This window comes from Mustela putorius, unplaced genomic scaffold (genome assembly GCF_011764305.1).
Source record: "Mustela putorius furo isolate JIRA1106 unplaced genomic scaffold, ASM1176430v1.1 tig00000876_pilon_pilon_pilon, whole genome shotgun sequence".
NCBI classification, from domain to species: domain Eukaryota; kingdom Metazoa; phylum Chordata; class Mammalia; order Carnivora; family Mustelidae; genus Mustela; species Mustela putorius.
The window spans coordinates 4,202,185-4,220,704 of NW_025421506.1; the positions used below are offsets into that span (position 1 = coordinate 4,202,185).

An 18,520-nucleotide genomic window follows, 5' to 3' on the forward strand; every position below is an offset into this window, starting at 1 on the left:
GAGAAGCTATAACCTTAATTTCCCACATTCCAACAACCCTATTCATTTCCTTTCACTTTCTGAGAAATAATGAGTCCCTTTCAGCTTCAGCCACGACTCTAATTCTGCCGTTCAGTGTAATTACTATCCATACTATCGAGGACTATCATATTCCTTTATTTTTCTTAAAATAAATCCGACTTGGAACCACTCTTGCAAAATCTAGCCTCTTTCATTCTTTAAGAAGTCTCTTCTCCTTCCTATGGCTGTGCAAGTGTCCTGGGGTCTTAGTAGCAGTCTGTGTTTGCTAGTCTTGGTCATTTCAAATAGGTGAGCTGCACCCCTCCTTGCCAAAGGCTGTGCTGGGAATCTTCCAGAGCCCACCAGCCACACATGAGCATAGGCGTAAGTGAAGCAGGCTGTTCCCCTCTCCCTGTGTTAGAGAGACACTTTTCCCCCTCTTCCTCCCACTCCACTAGGCAAAGGACTAATTCCTGCATGCAATGACCTTATGTGAGGTTTTCAGATTGGGCCCTAGGATTAGGAAATCTTCTTCTCTCTCTTTAAAGCTTGGTTTTCAGAGGCCTCCTGGACTCAGGAATTCTAACTGGGATGTCAAGTGCCGAACAATGCTCTCTCCTCTTGCATTCCTGTTGTTAAAATTCTCATCATTTATGAGACAAGGATGTCCCTGGCCACAGAAGGTACATGTTCCAAGAAAAGAAATACAAATAAGAAATGAACACTGACAGTTCAGAAAATCTCCCTCCCCTCTCACATCACATATGACACAGGCCTGCGGGCGGCTACAGCATCGGATACAGTCTCCCCACAGCCCTGCCACCCTGCCTTAGGACCTGCTCTAGAAGAAATAACTCAAGCATGGGGATCTTCTGCGGGGGAAGAGGTTGGTGGTTCCTACAGGGAGAAGAGAGGATCTTCCCAGAAGTCCGTGCACAGTCATAGAGCCCAGGAAGAACTTCCCAGAAATGTTTAAATGGACATAGTGGCAAAGGATTAGGGACTGTACCTAGGGTAATGACCTTGTGGAGGCCAGGGGAGGGGTGCGGTCTCTCCGTTATTGTCCCATCTCCAGGAACACGACATGGGAATGTGTGACATCGTTGCTCATGAGCCAGGTAAACTGCTTTGGTTAATTGTCCCATTTGATAATGACACATTCACATACTCTGTATTTTTACAACAAACTACTGTCTTCTCCACTAGAGTATGAATAGGTCAGGATCTAGAAACTGAAAGTTTAAGGCAACGGTGCACTCATGCTTGCTGACAAGTCCAGTTTGCCAGGACCAACCGGAGAGTGAACCTGCTAGGTGTCTACAAAGTCATTTTGGGCTTGCATATCATGTTTCTGAGATACAAGAGAAAAGGGGGAAGAGCACCGGCTTCCGACATGGGTCACCCATGAGCAAGGTTCTCCAAGGCAAGGCCTGGACTCAACGGTGCATTTTGTCCCAAAATCTGCCCACAGATGACCAATTTCAGAACATCGTGCACAGTGAGGCACTCAACAAGCAGGGAAACTCAGGGCATAAAGCCATGATGATGGAAGCTGGTTTGGTTGAAAGACTCCAAGGTCACCTTCGTCCTTGACTCTCCATCCAACCTTGAGCCCAGAGCACCCATGAGGCAGCGTGTTGGAATGGCTTCAGCTGGGTATCTGTGGTCTCGTGTTCAAAATCCTCTGTCCATCTCGGCCGGGTCCTACAGCCCCAGGGGCTTGGTCCTCTCCAGACCTGAAGGGCTTGTTGTCTGTCCTATTATGTCTGGATTGTCTGATATTCTAAAACCATCAGTGATACACCGTAAGACATGACCAAAGAAGGGTGATTTGATGATAAGAGCTCTCTTAAATTCTAGGACATCATTGAGAATAATAATAGTAGTTTCATGCTAGGGACTATATGCTAACCACTATATAACTTATCCTCTATAATCCTTACCATACCCCCTCAGAAATGGGCATTTTCAATCCCCTTTGCCAGGTGAGACTATAGACCCTACAAGGTGAAAGTGTCTTGCGAAAGTTACATGACTGTTGAGTGGCAGTATCAACATTTGAACCAAAAACTATGTTGTCTTAAAATCAGTGGCCTGAATTAGTAAATATTTCTCTGTGTACCTGTGTCTTGCCAGCCAAGCATCATGTTCACCCCTCACCTGATAGATGAATGGTCTAAATAAATATTTATTCAATGAATGAACACTATCTCCCCTGCAGACCTAAGAAATGGAGGCATAATGCTGGAATGACAGATCATTACATTGTCTTATATTTCATTGAACTATTAGGGCCAGTCGTCTCTAGGCCATGGAATCCAGCCAACTCTGTAGCTTCTACAGAAGTGGAGATGCCTTGTTGCATTGCAGAAGTACTTTGTGTCAAAACTTCTGTAAGATTTCCTTTCCTTTCTCTAATACTTTTTAGGCTAGACTCATCAACTCAAGTTGTTACAAATCTGAAAAATTCTGAATTAAGTAGAAAACATGTTTTTCAAGGGGGAAAATGTTTTTCAAGAGGGAAAAACTAACTCTAGCATCAAATGGAATTTTTTTTGCCCAAAATATTACTTTCTCTTAAAAACATGGCTAGCTTGGGGTACCTGGGTGGCTCAGTCGTTGGGTGTCTGCCTTCAGCTCGGGTCATGATCCCAATATCCTGGGATCGAGCCCCAAATCAGGCTCCCTGCTCGGCGGGGAGCCTACTTCTCCCTCTCCCATTCCCCCTGCTTGTGTTCCCTCTCTCGCTGTGTCTCTCTCTGTCAAATAATAAAATCTTTAAAAATAATAATAATATAAATAAACAAGCAAATAAATAAAAATACGGCTAGCTTTGTTTTAATGTCATCCATGGATTATTGGTGATGTTCTAGAAAGGTTTTTAAGTGTTTCTATTACCCACTCAGAACAGAACTGCTGAAGCATTAGGGAGCATAAATGAGATGGTCAGATGGAGGAAGCTGATGGCAGTGGGAAGGCTCAGCAGTGGCCTTCAAGGCTGTTTCAGTGTGAGGCTAAAGCCCTATCCACAATGCCCCAAGCAGGAAGGAGCAGCAGGGCCTGTCCCTCAGACCCCATGGCAGGGGAGAAAAGATTTGATCTTCCTCCCACAGTTGAGTCATTACTAATCAAGTTGAAAGTACAAATGCATTTCTGCCCCTTACTCTACCCGACCCCCCCAACCCCAGCCAGACAGAAGCCCTGAGTAATGCTGGCTTGCCCTGATACTTGGAGTCAGTTCAGTCAAATACACTCTCAGTTTCAATTCTGCTGAAAATGCTACCACATTCCCCAAATAGTGACAATGCTTCCGGTTTGTGTTCCTTAAGTTTTTAATGATATAAATTAACATTTGTATATCTTGTATGTTTTCCTCCATTTAAAATATTTTCACAAACTGTCATTTAAATCCTGACATTCACTGTAAATTAAAGTAATAATCATTGAGGTAAAACATGAATAAGACAAATTTCTTTTAAATCTGAAGAAGATCACATTGGATACTGAGGCCCGTAATAACCCGTAATGCAGAGAGTGGGGAGGAAAAAGCAGTTTCTACTTCCCGCCTTTTTTCTTTTTATTAAGCCGGATTTCTCTGTAAATAACATGTTTCTGTCAGTTTTGTGAAAGGCATGAGAGGGGAAAAAGAAACTGCCCGGGGAGTCAGCGCAGGAACATTACAAATGCCACACCTTCCCTGTCAGTTCAGTTCCTTGAAAGCCCTTGAGCCTTGCCCAGCACACTGGCTGTTCGGAGATTTCCAGCCCTCTCCAGATTTTTCCATAACTCGGAGGCATCCCATCCTGAAACCACGGTATCACTTTCCCCCGTGGGCTCTACTTCCTCCAGCTGCCCCATCTCCGCTTGGAATAAACAGGAACCACTTGGACTAGATTATCCTGTTCTCAGCCCGCGGGGAGATTTTAACCCGACTCTAGGACTAGAGGACAGGCAGGGTCACGCTGGAAACCCACTTGGGGCTCCCTGTGAGCCTCTTTTCGTGAACCACCTGCCAACACATCCATTTCTGCCGGTTAGTGGATGGGGGTCCCTAGGGAGGGACCGGATTCCCTTCTCAGTCCCCGTCCCCGGTCCCCCGGCTCGCCTCCCCCAGGTCCCCCGAGGTGGGCTTGCCCAGCGTGTCCCAGCTTCGCGGAGCTCCCGGGCGCACAGGCCCCGCCCCCAGGCTGACTCAGCCTCTCGCAGCCTGAACTGGCGCTGGGGGCGGGGCTGACCCGGCCCGATCCCGGCCCTAAAAGCTTGGCTTCACCCCACTGCCGGGCCTTCTGGAACTCAGGACACGCATCTGTGATCGAGACTGCGCAGCTGCACTGCCTCGCGCCACTGGCCACAGGTGGTCTTCTCGTGCCGAACCTGAGCAGGGGGCCACCCGCGCGGCTGCCTGCCTCGGCAGTGGAGGTTCTGGGCTCCCAGGAGGCGCTGACCATGGATTTGACGCTTCCGGACAGGGCAGCCTGATTCCCCTGACACCTCGCTGCCAGGGCCCTCCCCTCCCTGTGCTGAGACGCAGGTTCCCTGGAAGTGGCAGGCGGGTCACAGGGCGGCAGACCCCCTGCCCATCCCACACCCCCAGCCTTCCTCCACAGCCCCGTGGAAGCACTCGGGAGGATGGAGTGCGTGTTTGTACTCCCCCTTAGTGGCCTTACATCTCAGAAGGAAGAAGGATGGCTTTTTAGATGGTTTGGTCTAATCAGAAACTCTTTTCTTTTCTTCCTAGGTTTTGAAACATGCATCCTTCTCCCTTCCTGGCTGCGCTTTGCCTGGGAATAGTCTCAGCTGCTCCAAAACTCTATCAGAGCTTAGATGCGCGCTGGTCCCAGTGGAAGGCAGCACATGGGAAACTGTATGACGAGGTTGGTAACATCTGAGCTGTCCACTGAGACCCCAGAGAATGTTCTATGCTGGTGTGAGTTCACAGCGGGGAGTAGCTTCTGGAGGCCGCTGGTACCCGATACACTGCACAGGATGGGGACAGATGTCTTGCTGTGTGGTTGCTGGAGAGCAGCTCCGGGAGCATCAGCCCAGCCCCGGTCAAGGTCTCTGCTCCCCTCTGTGAGCACATCCACTTGGTGCAGGTGAGCTGGTTTTAAATATAAATAAAGATGAAAATTTATTTGTTTTTCTGCAGAATGAAGAAGGGTGGAGGAGAGCAGTGTGGGAGAAGAATCTGAAAGTGATTAAACAGCACAACCAGGAGTACAGCCAAGGGAAACACAGCTTCACAATGGCAATGAATGCTTTTGGTGACCTGGTGAGTGTGACCCGGGTTGCTGAACGTTTCATGCGTCCCCTCCTCGGTGCTTTGCCCAAATAATCTGCTGCTTGTCAACATTCTACTTCCTTTTCCTTGAAGACCAATGAAGAATTCAAGCAGGTGATGAATGGCCTTAAAAGCCAGAAGCGCAAGGAGGGGAACGTGTTCCAAGCACCTCCCTTTGCTGAGACCCCCTCATCTGTGGACTGGAGAAAGAAAGGCTACGTGACCCCCGTGAAGAATCAGGTGGGACAGTACTCCACAGGTCACCCTCAGGAGGAGAGGTGAAAGGAATCGGTGTCCTTGCTGTGGTCGGCTGAGAAAAGTGTGCAGCTCGTGATGTTTTAAAATAGTTTCCGGATCAGTGGGCTGCTGTCAAATCTTGATATTTGTTTTGTAGACTGAGAATTTTTTTTTTAATTTTATTTATTTATTTGACAGACAGAGGTCACAAGTAGGCAGAGAGGCAGGCAGAGAGAGAGGAGGAAGCAGGCTCCTTGCTGAGCAGAGAGCCTGATGCAGGGCTCAATCCCAGGACCTTGAGACCATGACCTGAGCCGAAGGCAGAGGCTTAACTTACTGAGCCACCCAGGCGCCCCATAGACTGAGAATTTTTAAAATTTGTTTCAGGGTCCCTGTGGTTCTTGTTGGGCTTTTAGTGCAACTGGAGCCCTCGAAGGACAGATGTTTCGGAAAACCAAAAGACTGGTGTCACTGAGCGAGCAGAACCTGGTGGACTGCTCTCAGGCAGAAGGCAATGAGGGCTGCAGTGGTGGCCTGATGGATTACGCCTTCCAGTACGTGAAGGACAACGGAGGCCTGGACTCGGAGGAATCTTATCCGTATCGTGCACAGGTAAGTAGTGCTCCCTACCTGTCATTCCAGCTCTGCTTGTTAGCATTGAACACATACAGATAGAACAGATATCACATTTCATTCTCACCGTTTATGTTGTAGACTCTACAGCACCAACTGTCAGAACTATCATTAAACTCTATTAGCCGGGGGCGCCTGGGTGGCTCAGTCGTTAAGTATCTGCCTTTGGCTCGGGTCACGATCCCAGGGTCCTGGGCTCGGCAGGAAGCCTGCTTCTCCCTCTCCCACTGCCCCTGCTTGTGTTCCCTTTCTTGCTGTCTCTCCCTCTGTCAAATAAATAAATAAAATCCTAAAAAACAGCAACAACAGCAACAACAAAAATCCTATATTCTCTGCCTTGATAGTGACCATGCAACTCTTCCTATTTCTGTTATGGGGCCATTTGATACCATTCTATATATAGTACAGACTTCTCCAGAATGAAAAGCTTCTTATGGACAGGTAGACTGAGAGTGTCTCATGAAGAACACACCAGCTAATGTTTCAATTTCAAAACAGCCAATAGCGTTTCGGCTCCTAGGATGCTTCCTAACAAACTTGACTTGGGAAACATTGAGCTACAAACTGTCTTGAACTCATGTTCCCCAGGAGGTGGATGGTAGTGATCAAATCTCCTCCCCTGTCCCTTTGAAAGGATGAATCCTGCAAATACAAGCCTGAGCAATCCGCCGCCAATGACACTGGCTTCATGGACATCCATCCGGAGGAGGAGTCCCTTAAGCTGGCGGTGGCCACTGTGGGGCCCATCTCTGCTGCGATCGATGCAAGCCTGAGTACCTTCCAGTTCTATCATAAGGGTAAGCATCTATTTATGTAGAAATTTAGGCAGAAAAATGGGAAAACCACCATTACATACAATAACATTGACTCTGGTATGTAGAAGTCAATGTGGAATTTTGGAGGGTGAGGATTTAACAGAGCCGTGTTTCTCTGCACATGTAATTTTTGTGCCCATTGTTTCCATCTGCCATGACCTGACCCATATCCCCGTGATTTTAAGTACATCATAAATGTATTTAAATGGCTACATAATTCAACTGGTGTATCTCAATTTACTTTCCTTTTTTCCTAACTATTAGACCTTGAAAGATTCCAAAGAATTTTACTACTGTTATTGAAACTGGCAAGAACCCCTCGGCTCAAGTAATATTGTGCTCTGGGTTGTGTTTCCTTAAGGTGACGTGCTCAAAGTCGAACCACAAGGTGTCAATCAGTGTTCGTCTATGTTTCTTGACAAAGTGTTTACAAAAGAGATTGTGCCAGTTTGTCTTTCTGCTGGTATTAGATGAACGCCTAAATCCCTCGCCTAGCTAAAAGTAAATCAATAAATCAATCTGATTTTTAAATCTTACCTGGGGTTATGTCATTTAACTGAACTTTGAAATGCCTCCTGTTGGTTGTGGTTGATAGACTGGATCACATGTTCCTGGAGATCGTCACCCCAGCCCTGAATCTCTCTTCTCCAGGCATTTACTACGATCCAGACTGCAGCAGTGAAAACTTGGATCATGGTATTCTGGTGGTGGGCTATGGTTCTCAAGGAGAAGACTCAGAGAAGCAAAAATACTGGATTGTCAAGAACAGGTATAAAAAGCCAAAAATAGGGACGTCCAGCTGGCTCAGTAGGTAGAACATGTCTCTGTTGATCTCAAGACCATGAGTTCAAGTCCCACGTCGGAGATAGTGTTTACTTAATAAAAAAAAAAATTGTTTTAAAAATATAATGAATATACTATACATTTCTGTAAAAGAAAAAGACAAAACTAAGTGATCTATAATGGAATAAGAAATAGACTTTTTTAAAAAAGCCGAAAATACTTATCTTTAAAGTTGAAAAGGGAATCCTTTTTGGAATCAGTGTTTGGAGGCAGGTCCCCCAACCCTTGAGCACACTTCTGAAATCCCAGAAGTGTTAACCCCATGTAGGGGGAACGCAGGCATATTCATGAGACAACCACAGTGAGGTACTGTCTCGAGCTGGGGGATCCTGTTATAGTTTTGGTACTGTTGCATTTCTAAATTGGAGATTTTAAAAAATTTCTCTTTTTTCATTCTTTAATTTTTTTAAAAGGATTTTATTTATTTATTTGACAGAGAGATAGAGAGCACAAGTAGGCAGAGAGGCAGGCAGAGGGAGAGGGAGAAGCAGGCTCCCTGCTGCATAAGGAGTCCAATGACAGGCTCGATCCCAGGACCCTGGATCATGGTCTGAGCTGAAGGCAGACACTTAACCAACTGAGCCCCCCAGGTGTCCCCTTTATTTTAATTTCTGAAACACATCTGATCCTAAGCATTTTGGGGTCTCTCACTTTGTAGTCTATGTGAAAGGTTCTATGAAAGTCTATGAAAGGTTCAGGAGTAGAATTATGAGCTGAGTTAGAACTCGAACAAGAACAGGAACGGCTTCTCGGATTCTTCCTGAATCTGTCCTGGCCCTGTCCTGCCCTGCTCAGTGTCGGGTGTGAGTGCTCATGAAGGGAAATGTGTTTGTTCCTCTGGAATAATTGGCAAACGCTATCCTCTTCCAGCTGGGGCACAGACTGGGGCACACAGGGTTACATACTGATGGCCAAGGACCGGGACAATCACTGTGGAATCGCCACCGCAGCCAGCTTTCCTACTGTGTGAAATGAGAGCATAAGGCAGACCTCGACTGGGGACCGGATAGGCAGAAGAGGAATTTTCTCTTACAAGTGATCACACCTCATTGTGTGGAATGAAACACTCAAGCCACTGGAGATCTAACCTGTGATCCGATTTTGTGATTTCTTTAATTGCTGCTTTGGACAGCTTTGTGTGGTTGACTTGTTTAATGGATTTTGAATTTTTATATCTTGTACTGCTATGTTAAGTTAAACCTTTTAAAATAAAACCATTTTAAAGTAGAAGTGGGGGAAGTTTTTAATATAATTAACTTATAGACTCAGGCTGTTAAATAACAAAAAAACAAATAAATTACAAAGATCTAATTGGCTTAATAAAGGATTCATGAATCAGACAGCTTCGTATATATCTAGCAAGTAGAGAAGAACTCCAAGAGCTACCAATAAAGAAAGGCTTGTACATGTAAAAAGGGAGCAGAAAAAGGAAAGTATGAGCAAAGAATCTGTTAGCAAAGTTGTTGTCCGTCAGGGACCAGAAAGGGTCCCTCAGTATGTGTCTTGGTGCAGACCAGCATGTTCCCATTATCGCCTGGTAAAGGTCATATTGTAGCAGGGAAGAGGTTGAAACTGCAGTTAACTTAGGTGTTAAGTCTTGGTTTATTAACTTGGGACCTTTACCTAAGAGATGCCATGTTGGGCCCATGGTTTTATTTTTGACAGGGCTCTAAAGACATAACCGCATGTGCCAGTGGTCCATTAGGAGAATACTGAGTGGCCTCTGGTTCTTGCAGTTGCAACTATGCACATCTTATGACAGCTGCCCTTGGGCTGTGTCTGACCCAACCCTGGAATGAAGCAAAATGGGACCAACGATCTATAGAGACAAAGGTACATTATCTTAACAAGGAAAAGACTTTGCATTTTTAAAAAGTGAACACACACCCATAGGATTTCAATAGTAGAGAAATGCATTAGAGATCAGGGTCATTGGACCCCGGATAGCTACAACCCAGTGGAGCTACAAGACGGATGTCCCAGAGCCCGTTGCGAGTGCCTCTTCCCCACCTGCTAGTGTGGGCAGATGAGGAAGGACCAGACACAGTGGATTGGTGTGTCTTGGGCCCAAAAGGGCTGAGGGGTAAGCCCCCAGACGTGAGTCCAGGCTTCAGCAACAGAGCAGGGGCCTCAGCAGTAGAGACCGGTGAGGGCATCCAGAGCACCCAGCTCTCTGATCGAACACTATCCTAGACCTTGCTGTGCGGTCCCTACGTACAAGTTATTAGCAACTACAATCGGCCGACAGGGTTTAAATAAAGATTTCTCTCAATAATGTGGGCAGGCATGTGCGGGCAGGAAGTCCTCCTCCACCCTCTTGGGATCTCTGGCCTGGCCCAAGAATTAAACAGGAACAAGGTAGATTCACAGGAAAAAAGCGTATAAGTTTTGTTGGGTTTTTATGTGCATCTGGAAGCCTTCATTGAGAGAAGGAAGATCCAAAGAAGTGACCAGAGCCAGTAGCGACTAGACCTTCCAGACAAGAATCGACACGTTTGTAGAGACATAACAAGACAAAGAGCAGTAAGTTGTGGGGAGGGGCGAGGAGACACCTGTGGGGGCAGGAGGCAGAAGGCGTGGAAGATGGGGGTTGGGTGGGAAGTGTGTTTGCACAGGTGGCGGCTCGGTGTGGACGCCCGGACTCTGGTGATCAGAATGTTCTCTTGCTGGCTCCTTTCTCAGGGGAGAGAACCCCTTTCTCGTGGGAAATGCTATGACCTGCTTTCGGAAGGGGGTTGTCAGAGAGCCCTTCCTGCCTCCCTCCTCTGCTTCTCAAGTGCCCTCAGCTGAAAATAACCCGTATGCCCATGTGGTACATTCTGGGGGAGCGTGTCCTGAACCCCTCCAGCCTCACCGATCAGTTGGATGTCTTTTTTCTTTTTTTAAAGATTTTATTTATTTGACAGAGAGAGAGATCACAAGTAGGCAGAGAGGGAGAGAGGGAGAGAGGAGGAAGCAGGCTCCCTGCCCAGCATGGAGCCCGATGCGGAACTCGATCCCAGGACCCTGAGATCATGACCTGAGCTGAAGGGAGAGGCTTAATGCACTGAGCCACCCAGGCAGCTCCAGTTGGATGTCTTAAGAGCAAACCTGGGGCTTTTAGGGGAAGAAGGAAGTCTGCCTCAAGACTGTGGCATGGGGTGTGGGTCTGTGTGTCTATGTGTCTGTGTGTCTGTGTCTGTGTGGCTGAGGGGGCTTGAATCCTATTGGCTCCGTGTCTCTGGAGAATTCGGACTGATGCACAGATCACCTCAGAGACCCGCCCACCAACTCCCACTTTCATGCATATCTTTCTCATGCCTGCTGCCCTTCTTTGCGGAAAAAGAAATCACGTGATTAGATTTCACTACATTTTTAGTTTCATTTCAGTTTAGAATGAGAGCTTTCTAATTTGGCTTCAGGTCAGTGTGCTTCTGTCTGGGCTTTTAGGAAAGCCGGTGCCCTCTACGGACACAGGTTCTGGAAAACAGACAAACTTGTGTCACTGAGCGAGTGGAACCCGCTGGACTGTTCTTGGTCTCAAGGCAGTGAGGGCTGCCATGGTGGCCTGATGAATTACACCTTCCAGCATGTTCCGAACAATGGAGGCCTGGATTCAGAGGAATCCTAACCATATCGCCCAGGGGTAAGTGGAACTCCTCACATGTCATCAGTCCAGCTCTGCTCCCAGAGTCACATGTTTTTGAAGAAGCCAGATACCATACTTAATATTTGCATTTTAAATGGTGGACCCTAGAGCTGCAAACTGTCAGGACTGTCATTAAACCAGACGAACCAGGAACAGTTCTCTGCCTCGGTGGTGACCACATGATTATTTTTATTTCTATGTTACAGGGAGACATACATACCATTCCATACAGGGTACAGATTTCTCTGGAATGAACCAGTTCTTAACGACACGTAGACCCTGAATAATTCATTGAACACATACAAGGTAGTTTTTCAATTTCAAAACAACCAATAGCATTTCAGCTCCTGGGATGCTTTACGACATATTTGGCTTGGAAATCACTCACCTGTAAGCTGTCTTGAACTCATGCTCCCCAGGAGGTGGATGGTCGTGATCAAGTCTCTTCCCCTTTCCCTCTGAAAGGACGGACCCTGCGCATACAGACCCGGGCATCCTGCAGCCAGTGCCACCGGCCCGGTGAGCATGCCTCCACAGGAGAAGTCCCTTGTGCTGGTGGTGGCAGCTGTGGGGCCCGTCCCTGCTGCTCTCCGTGCAAGCCTGGACACCTTCCAGTTCTATAAAGAGGGTACGCATCTGTCTGTGGAGAAATAGAGGTAGAAAGATCGGAAAACCACCCTAAGATACAGCAGGAGTGACACTATGGTACGCAGAATTCAATGTAGAATTTGGGGGGCGGGGGCTGTGGATTTCACACAGTTCATCCTGCACCCATAACATTTATGCCTTCTGTTTCCACCTGTCATGACCAGATCCAAATGCCCATGATTTAAAACACATTATCAATATATGGAAATGGCTACATAATTTGATTGGTATAGCTTGCTTTACTTTTTCCAATTGTTAGACCTTGAAAATTTTTAAAGAATGTTATTACTGAGATTAACACTGGAAAGGAGCCCTTAGCCCAAGTCATTTTGTGTTCTCTGCTGTTTCCATAGGCTCACATTCTTTAAGGAGACTCACAAGAGGCATTATTTTTATGCCTCTTGACTATTGTTTACAAAAGAGATTGCGACACTTTGTGTTTCTGCTAACATCAGAGGAGGGCCTAAACCCCTAGCTTACCTAAACAAAACTATCTGACTTTTAATCTTAGCTGGATTTATAGTGCAACTGAATTTTGATACATCTCCCTTACTGTGGCTGATAGGCTGATAAGCTGTTACTACCCCATGTCACGTGGGAAACCTCAGCCCAACATTAGAATTTACTTTCCAGATATTTATTATGATCCAGACCGCAGCAGTGAAGAGCTGAATCACGGTGCTCTGCTGTTTATTTATGGATCTGAAGAAGAACCCGAGAACCAAAATTATTGGATTGTCAAGAACAGGTATAGAAAGCCAAGAATACTTATCTTGGACATCGAAAAGGAATCCTGTTTGGAACTGGTGCTTGGAGACAAGTGCCCCAACCCTTGAGCACACTTGTGAAATCCCAGAAGCGTTTATCCCACGTGGCGGGAACACAGGCATATTCATGGGACAACCACAGGAAGGTACTGTCTCAAGCTGGGATAGATTTCCACCACTGCATTTCTAAACTGGATTTTTTTAAATTCCTGAAACACATCTGTCCCAAAGATTTTCCTTTTCCTGCTCATGTTTCAGTTTTGTGAAAGGTCTGGGAAAGAAGGACTGTGTGCTGGGTTAGAACTCGAGCATTCCCCTGGGTGCCTCAGGCAGGGGAATGTGTCAGCTGGAGACAACAGGAAAGGCCTCTCAGGATTCTTCCTGAATCTGTCCTGGCCTCTGATGCCCTCCTCAGTGTCGGGTGTGATTGTTCTTGAAAGGAAATGTTTGTTCCTCTGGAATAATTGGCAAACCCTGGCTTCTTTTGACTGGGACACAGTCTGGGGAACTCAGGACTCCATGCTGATGGCCAAGGCCCGGGACAGTTAGTGCGGAACCACCACCATGGCCAGCTTTCCTGTCGTGTGAGACGAGCGTGTAAAGAAAACCTTGACTGGGGACAGAAAATACAGAAAGCGAGTTTTATTTTAAAGCTGGCCTCACCTTATTGTGTGGGATAAAAGACTGACGATCTAACTTACGGTTTGATTCTGTGACCTTTCACACTGGGGATGTCACTACTTCCTTAATCCCCGCTCTAATCAATGTTGTGTGATTCACTTGCTTCATAACTTTTGAATTTTCATGTTTTAAAAGATTGCAGGGGGATGCCTGGGTGGCTCAGTGGGTTAAGCCGCTGCCTTCATCTCAGGTTATGATCCCAAGTTCCTGGGATCGAGTCTTGCATTGGGCTCCTTGCTCAGCAGGGAGCCTGCTTCTCTCTCCACCTCTGCCTGACTCTCTGCCTGCTTGTGTGCTCTCTCTCTCTCCTTCTCTCTGACAAATAAAACCAAAAAAAAAAAAGAAAGATTGCAGGGAGTTTCATCTTCTAGAAGAAAATAATTTACTTGTGCTGAGGTGTGATTCTGTTTTGTTTTTTTTTTTTAAGATTTTATTTATTTATTTGAGAGAGAGAGTATGAGTGGGCAGAGGGGATACCGGGGGGCAGGTGGGGGCAGAGGGAGAAGCAGACTCCCCACTGAGCAGGGAGTCTGACCCTGAGCTCACCCCAGGGCCCTGAGATCAAGACCTGAGGTGAAGCCAGACTCTTAACCAACTTAGTCACCCACGAGCCCCCTTTCTGTGTTTAATTCATAAACTTCTTTATAGTTAAAAATGTCATGCTTTTGTAGGGAGAAAGAAATTTCCTTATTCGCTCCAAAATTCTTCCAGCTGGCTTAAGAATTTAATTGACATGAGACAGATCAAGGGGAGAAAAAATTCCTACAAAGTTTTATTACACAGGCATGGAGGCCTAGTAGGGAATTTGAGACCCAAAGAAATGACCAAGGCAGGCAGGTTTGTTGTTGTTTTCTGGGCAGAGGCAGGTTTTATACATTTTAGACAAAGACAATAACCTGTGAGAAATTGACAGGATAAAGACAACAGGGATGTGGGAGCTTTAAACCAGCAGGAATGCTAAGTGGAATTTGAGCTGAGGTTGTAGATGAGTAAAAAAGCCACAAGGTTTCTTTCTACAGCTTTCCGGGCTTTGAAGTCCCATCTGCAGGGCTAAGGATGTCTTTATACTTCCCAGTACAGGGAGGGCACCTCTCCGGCAGGAGACTCGTTTCCGGCTTGTGGGGGGACAGAGGACCGCCTGGGCGCCCTCGCACCTGCTGTTTCCCAAGCAGCTTCATATCCAGATAATCCATGTACCATTGCGGCACATTTTGGGGTGTCCTCCCTGGGCCCCCACAGTCTCTTCCTCTAAAACTTCCCTGGGATGTTTACAGACTACTAGCTGAGCTGGGGACTGTGGAGAGAGAAATCCAGGTAGTAAATGAGTAAAAAGAACATAGATTAGAATGAAGATGAATAAAGGGGGTTAAGGGGAATGGGAGGTCCGGGCTTCCAGCTGTGGAATGAATAAGACCCGAGAATAAAAAGCACAGTGTAGGGAATATCATCAACGGTGTCGCAATAGCACTGTAATGGTACAGTGAGAAACAGACAGTAGCGATCCCTGTGGTGAGCATAGCCTACTGTATAGAGTTGGCAAATTACTGTGTTGTGCACCTGAAACTAATGTAAAATTGGGTGTCATCTGGACTCAAAACATTTGGGGGAGGAAAAAAAAAAAGCATGAGGATGAATAAACAGAAAAGAACACATTTCCCCACACATCATGAAACCAGTCCCACAACCCTCAAAATAGATCAGCCCTGTCAAATGTATGCGTTTCATTTATCTGATGGTAAGTATTAATTCTTTTTTTAAAAACAGATTTAAATTAGATATGCATCTCACTGGGTTTACCTAAAAGCAGGTTTTCCCTGATGGTTGGGCGAGCGCCCCCTGCTGGGAAGACACTGTATGTGGAACATGATGCTACGCGGATTCCCAGTCTGTTACCTTGGGACTGGAGTATTTTCAAAGCCGGCATAGTGGTATTGAACCCGTGTTCCATTACCAGAGAGAGATTTAGGATTGCCTTTTCTAGTTCACAATCTCTGAAACTTAGGAATAAGATCCTTAATGCTGACAAGAACTTGGAATTCTGATACAAAAGCAGGTTTTCCATGAGTTTTCAACAGGCATGTTTGTGTGGCACAATTTTATGAAAAAGTGTAATTTAGCGGGCATTTAAGGTGGCACGCTAAGTGACAGAGGGCCAGAAATCCAGAGGCCATATATAGTTGTGGCCATTCAGGCGGGAACCCTCTCTATGCTTTGCTGCCACATGAAAAAGACCAGTGTCTTTTTATAGTGTGGTTTACAGACAAGGTTAAGTTGGAGACTGTGATTTTCAAAGTCTGGAGTGTTCCATGACCTTTGCCATAGATAGTGTTGATATCTTTCCCTCTCCATTTTTCTTATGATCCTGTCAGTCTGTGAGAGCAGAATAGGTTGCAAAACAGCTGATATGAGAGGCAGGCGGCGTGACTCTGGTGGCAAGGAAGGGTGGTTTTGTCACCCAGCAACTTAAGCCCAAATTTTCGGTCCACATTTTTGGGTGTCCTGGCTTTGGTCAATACAGTTCCTTCCTCTGAAACTTTTCTGGGAGTTTCACACATTCAACGTTGAACTGATAGATGGCTTCATCTCCTTGAACCAGTCACTCAGTTCTGGCAGTGGGTCAGTTCAGTCAAATTCACTTCAGGAGGTGGCGATGCAGGTGTGTTCTCAAAGCTAAGCCTCTGCTTCAAATGATCAGATAATAAATAAGAGGCAACTCAGGGGCACCTGGATGGCTCAGTCAGTTGAACACCGAACTCGTGGTTTCAGCTCGGGTCATGATCAGGGTCCTAGAATGGAGTCCCCATGTCGGGCTCCACGCTCAGAGGGGAGCCCGCTTGAGACGCTCTCTCTCCTTTTGACCCTCTTCCCGATTGCTGTCTCTCTTTCTAAAATAAACTCTTTTTAAAAGATTATTTATTTATTTATTTATTTGACAGATAGACATCACAGGTAGGCAGAAAGGCAGGCAGAGAGAGAGGAGGGAAGCAGGCTCCCTACTGAGCAAAGAGCCCAATGTGGGGTTCGATCTCAGGACCCCAAGATCAGGACCTGAGCTGAAGGCAGAGGCTTTAACCGCCTGAGACACCCAGGCACCCATAAAATAAGCTCTTTTTCAAAAAGAGTCAATTTTATGCAAGCTGGTGCAACCATGGAGGTTCCTCAAAAAGTTGAAAATAGAACTACCCTATGACCCAGCAATTGCACTACTGGGTATTTACCCTAAAGATACAAACGTAGTGATCCAAAGGGGCACATGCTCCTGAATGTTTACAGCAGCAATGTTCACTATAGCCAAACTATGGAAAGAACCTAGATGTCCACCAACATATGAATGGATAAAGAAGATGTGGTATATATACACAATGGAATACTATGCAGCCATCAAAAGAAATGAAATCTTGCCATTTGTGACGACATGGATGGAACTAGAGTGTATCATGCTTAGTGAAATAAGTCAATCAGAAAAAGACAACTATCATATAATCTCCCTGATATGAGGAAGTGGAGATGCAACATGGGGGGTTTGGGGGGTAGGAGAAGAATAAATGAGACAATATGGGATTGGGAGGAAGACAAACAATAAGTGACTCTTAATCTCACAAAACAAACTGAGGGTTGCTGGGGGGAGGGGGGTCAGGAGATGGGGGTGGGATTATGGACATTGGGGAGGGTATGTGCTATGGTGAGTGCTGTGAAGTGTGTAAATCTGGCAATTCACAGACCTATACCCCTGGGGATAAAAATATATTATATGTTTATAAAAAATAAATAAATAAATAGAAGAGTCAATTCTATGGCAATAAAACCAAAATAATGGTTAATGATTTAATCGAATTGTAAACCAGTTTCTGAGTTCTGAGGGTAGCCAGTGGAGAGAATTTCTAGATGTTGCTCTTAAAGCATTTGTAGACAGAGTAAGAGTAGGTAGTGGCAGTCTGACAGATTTTCTAGGCTTGTAGTTTGAGTGTCTCTGGTGATGTTTTTGAGTGGCTGAGAGAGACACAGGCACGAAGACTGTCTCTACACGAGCTGTTGTGATGATCTCTCTGAAGTGTCTATCAGGTCATTCATATGAAATTTGCAGGGCTTCAGGAAAAAAGGGTACTTTTAGTGATCCAATGATTCCAAGTCCAAGGGTGGGAAAAAGTGGAAAACGTTAGTTTGGAGAATTGTAGTCAGGCTTTGGAGGAAACTAGAAGAAATTAGGATCTAGTCCCGTTTATAGGGAACCCTATCAGAATCTAATATCCGCAGAGGCATGTTATTGAAACACACTTTTTTTCTCTATAATCACCCTCCTTTTTACCAAGGATAGCCAAGTTAAGACCAATTTATTTGCGAAATCGAGTTTTTTTTTTTAAGATTTTATTTATTTATTTGACAGAGAGAAATCACAAGTAGTCGGAGAGGCAGGCAGAGAGAGAGAGGGAAGCAGGCTCCCTGCTGAGCAGAGAGCCCGATGCGGGACTCGATCCCAGGACCCTGAGATCATGACCTGAGCCGAAGGCAGCGGCTTAACCCACTGAGCCACCCAGGCGCCCTGTTTTTGTTTTTTTAACTTGGCCTGATTATTAAATTGCTGTAAGTCATAGCTTAAGAGAAAAAAAGTTTCCTAGGATTCCTTACTAATTAAAGCTCGCAAACATCTGTTTTCTTTATCCTGTTAATTCATCATGAATTTATTTTCTCTTTGTCTGCAGTGTAGAAAAGCTGCCTGCCTTGCTTACAGACTCAGCTATAAGTATCAGGCTATTTTTCCAAGCGGCTTGATTGGCTCCATAGTCTGCCTGAGTTCTTTAAAGCAGTCTGGTCATATCTGAGCCTGTGCATGTCTCCTTTCAAATATGACATTTCAGTCAGAGGCTTGGTAAAATGACAAGAGTTTCCAGTTGTATCCTGTTACTAGGAGAGCAGATTCTTATTAAATTATGCAAATAAACATGGAAGAAAATATAAAAATACTCATTGAAAGATTTTAAATCCTGGG

General features: G+C 45.7%; 1 protein-coding gene across 2 annotated transcripts; it reads left to right on the forward strand.

Moving 5' to 3' along the window:
- The first annotated feature begins 3,932 nt into the window (after positions 1 to 3,932).
- On the forward strand, positions 3,933 to 9,036 carry LOC101673105 (procathepsin L). 2 transcript variants are annotated; one of them, XM_013050869.2, is made up of 8 exons: positions 3,933 to 4,033; positions 4,739 to 4,874; positions 5,150 to 5,272; positions 5,375 to 5,521; positions 5,906 to 6,130; positions 6,786 to 6,948; positions 7,618 to 7,735; positions 8,680 to 9,036. In XM_013050869.2, exons 2-8 carry the CDS (start codon positions 4,749 to 4,751, stop codon positions 8,777 to 8,779), a joined length of 1,002 nt encoding a protein of 333 aa, XP_012906323.1. In that variant the 5' UTR covers positions 3,933 to 4,033; positions 4,739 to 4,748; the 3' UTR covers positions 8,780 to 9,036. The 2 variants fall into 2 exon arrangements, with proteins under 2 accessions (XP_012906323.1, XP_004782389.1); XM_004782332.3 differs by lacking the exon at positions 3,933 to 4,033 and adding an exon at positions 4,205 to 4,354.
- The last annotated feature ends 9,484 nt before the right edge of the window (positions 9,037 to 18,520 follow it).

Excerpts from the sequence above, each read along its gene's own strand:
- LOC101673105 (XM_013050869.2), top strand. The coding sequence starts at position 4,749 with ATGCATCCTTCTCCCTTCCTGGCTGCGCTTTGCCTGGGAATAGTCTCA. Across the intron at positions 6,949-7,617 it reads CTTCCAGTTCTATCATAAGG|GCATTTACTACGATCCAGAC; the intron begins GTAAGCATCTAT and ends TCTCTTCTCCAG. Across the intron at positions 7,736-8,679 it reads TACTGGATTGTCAAGAACAG|CTGGGGCACAGACTGGGGCA; the intron begins GTATAAAAAGCC and ends ATCCTCTTCCAG.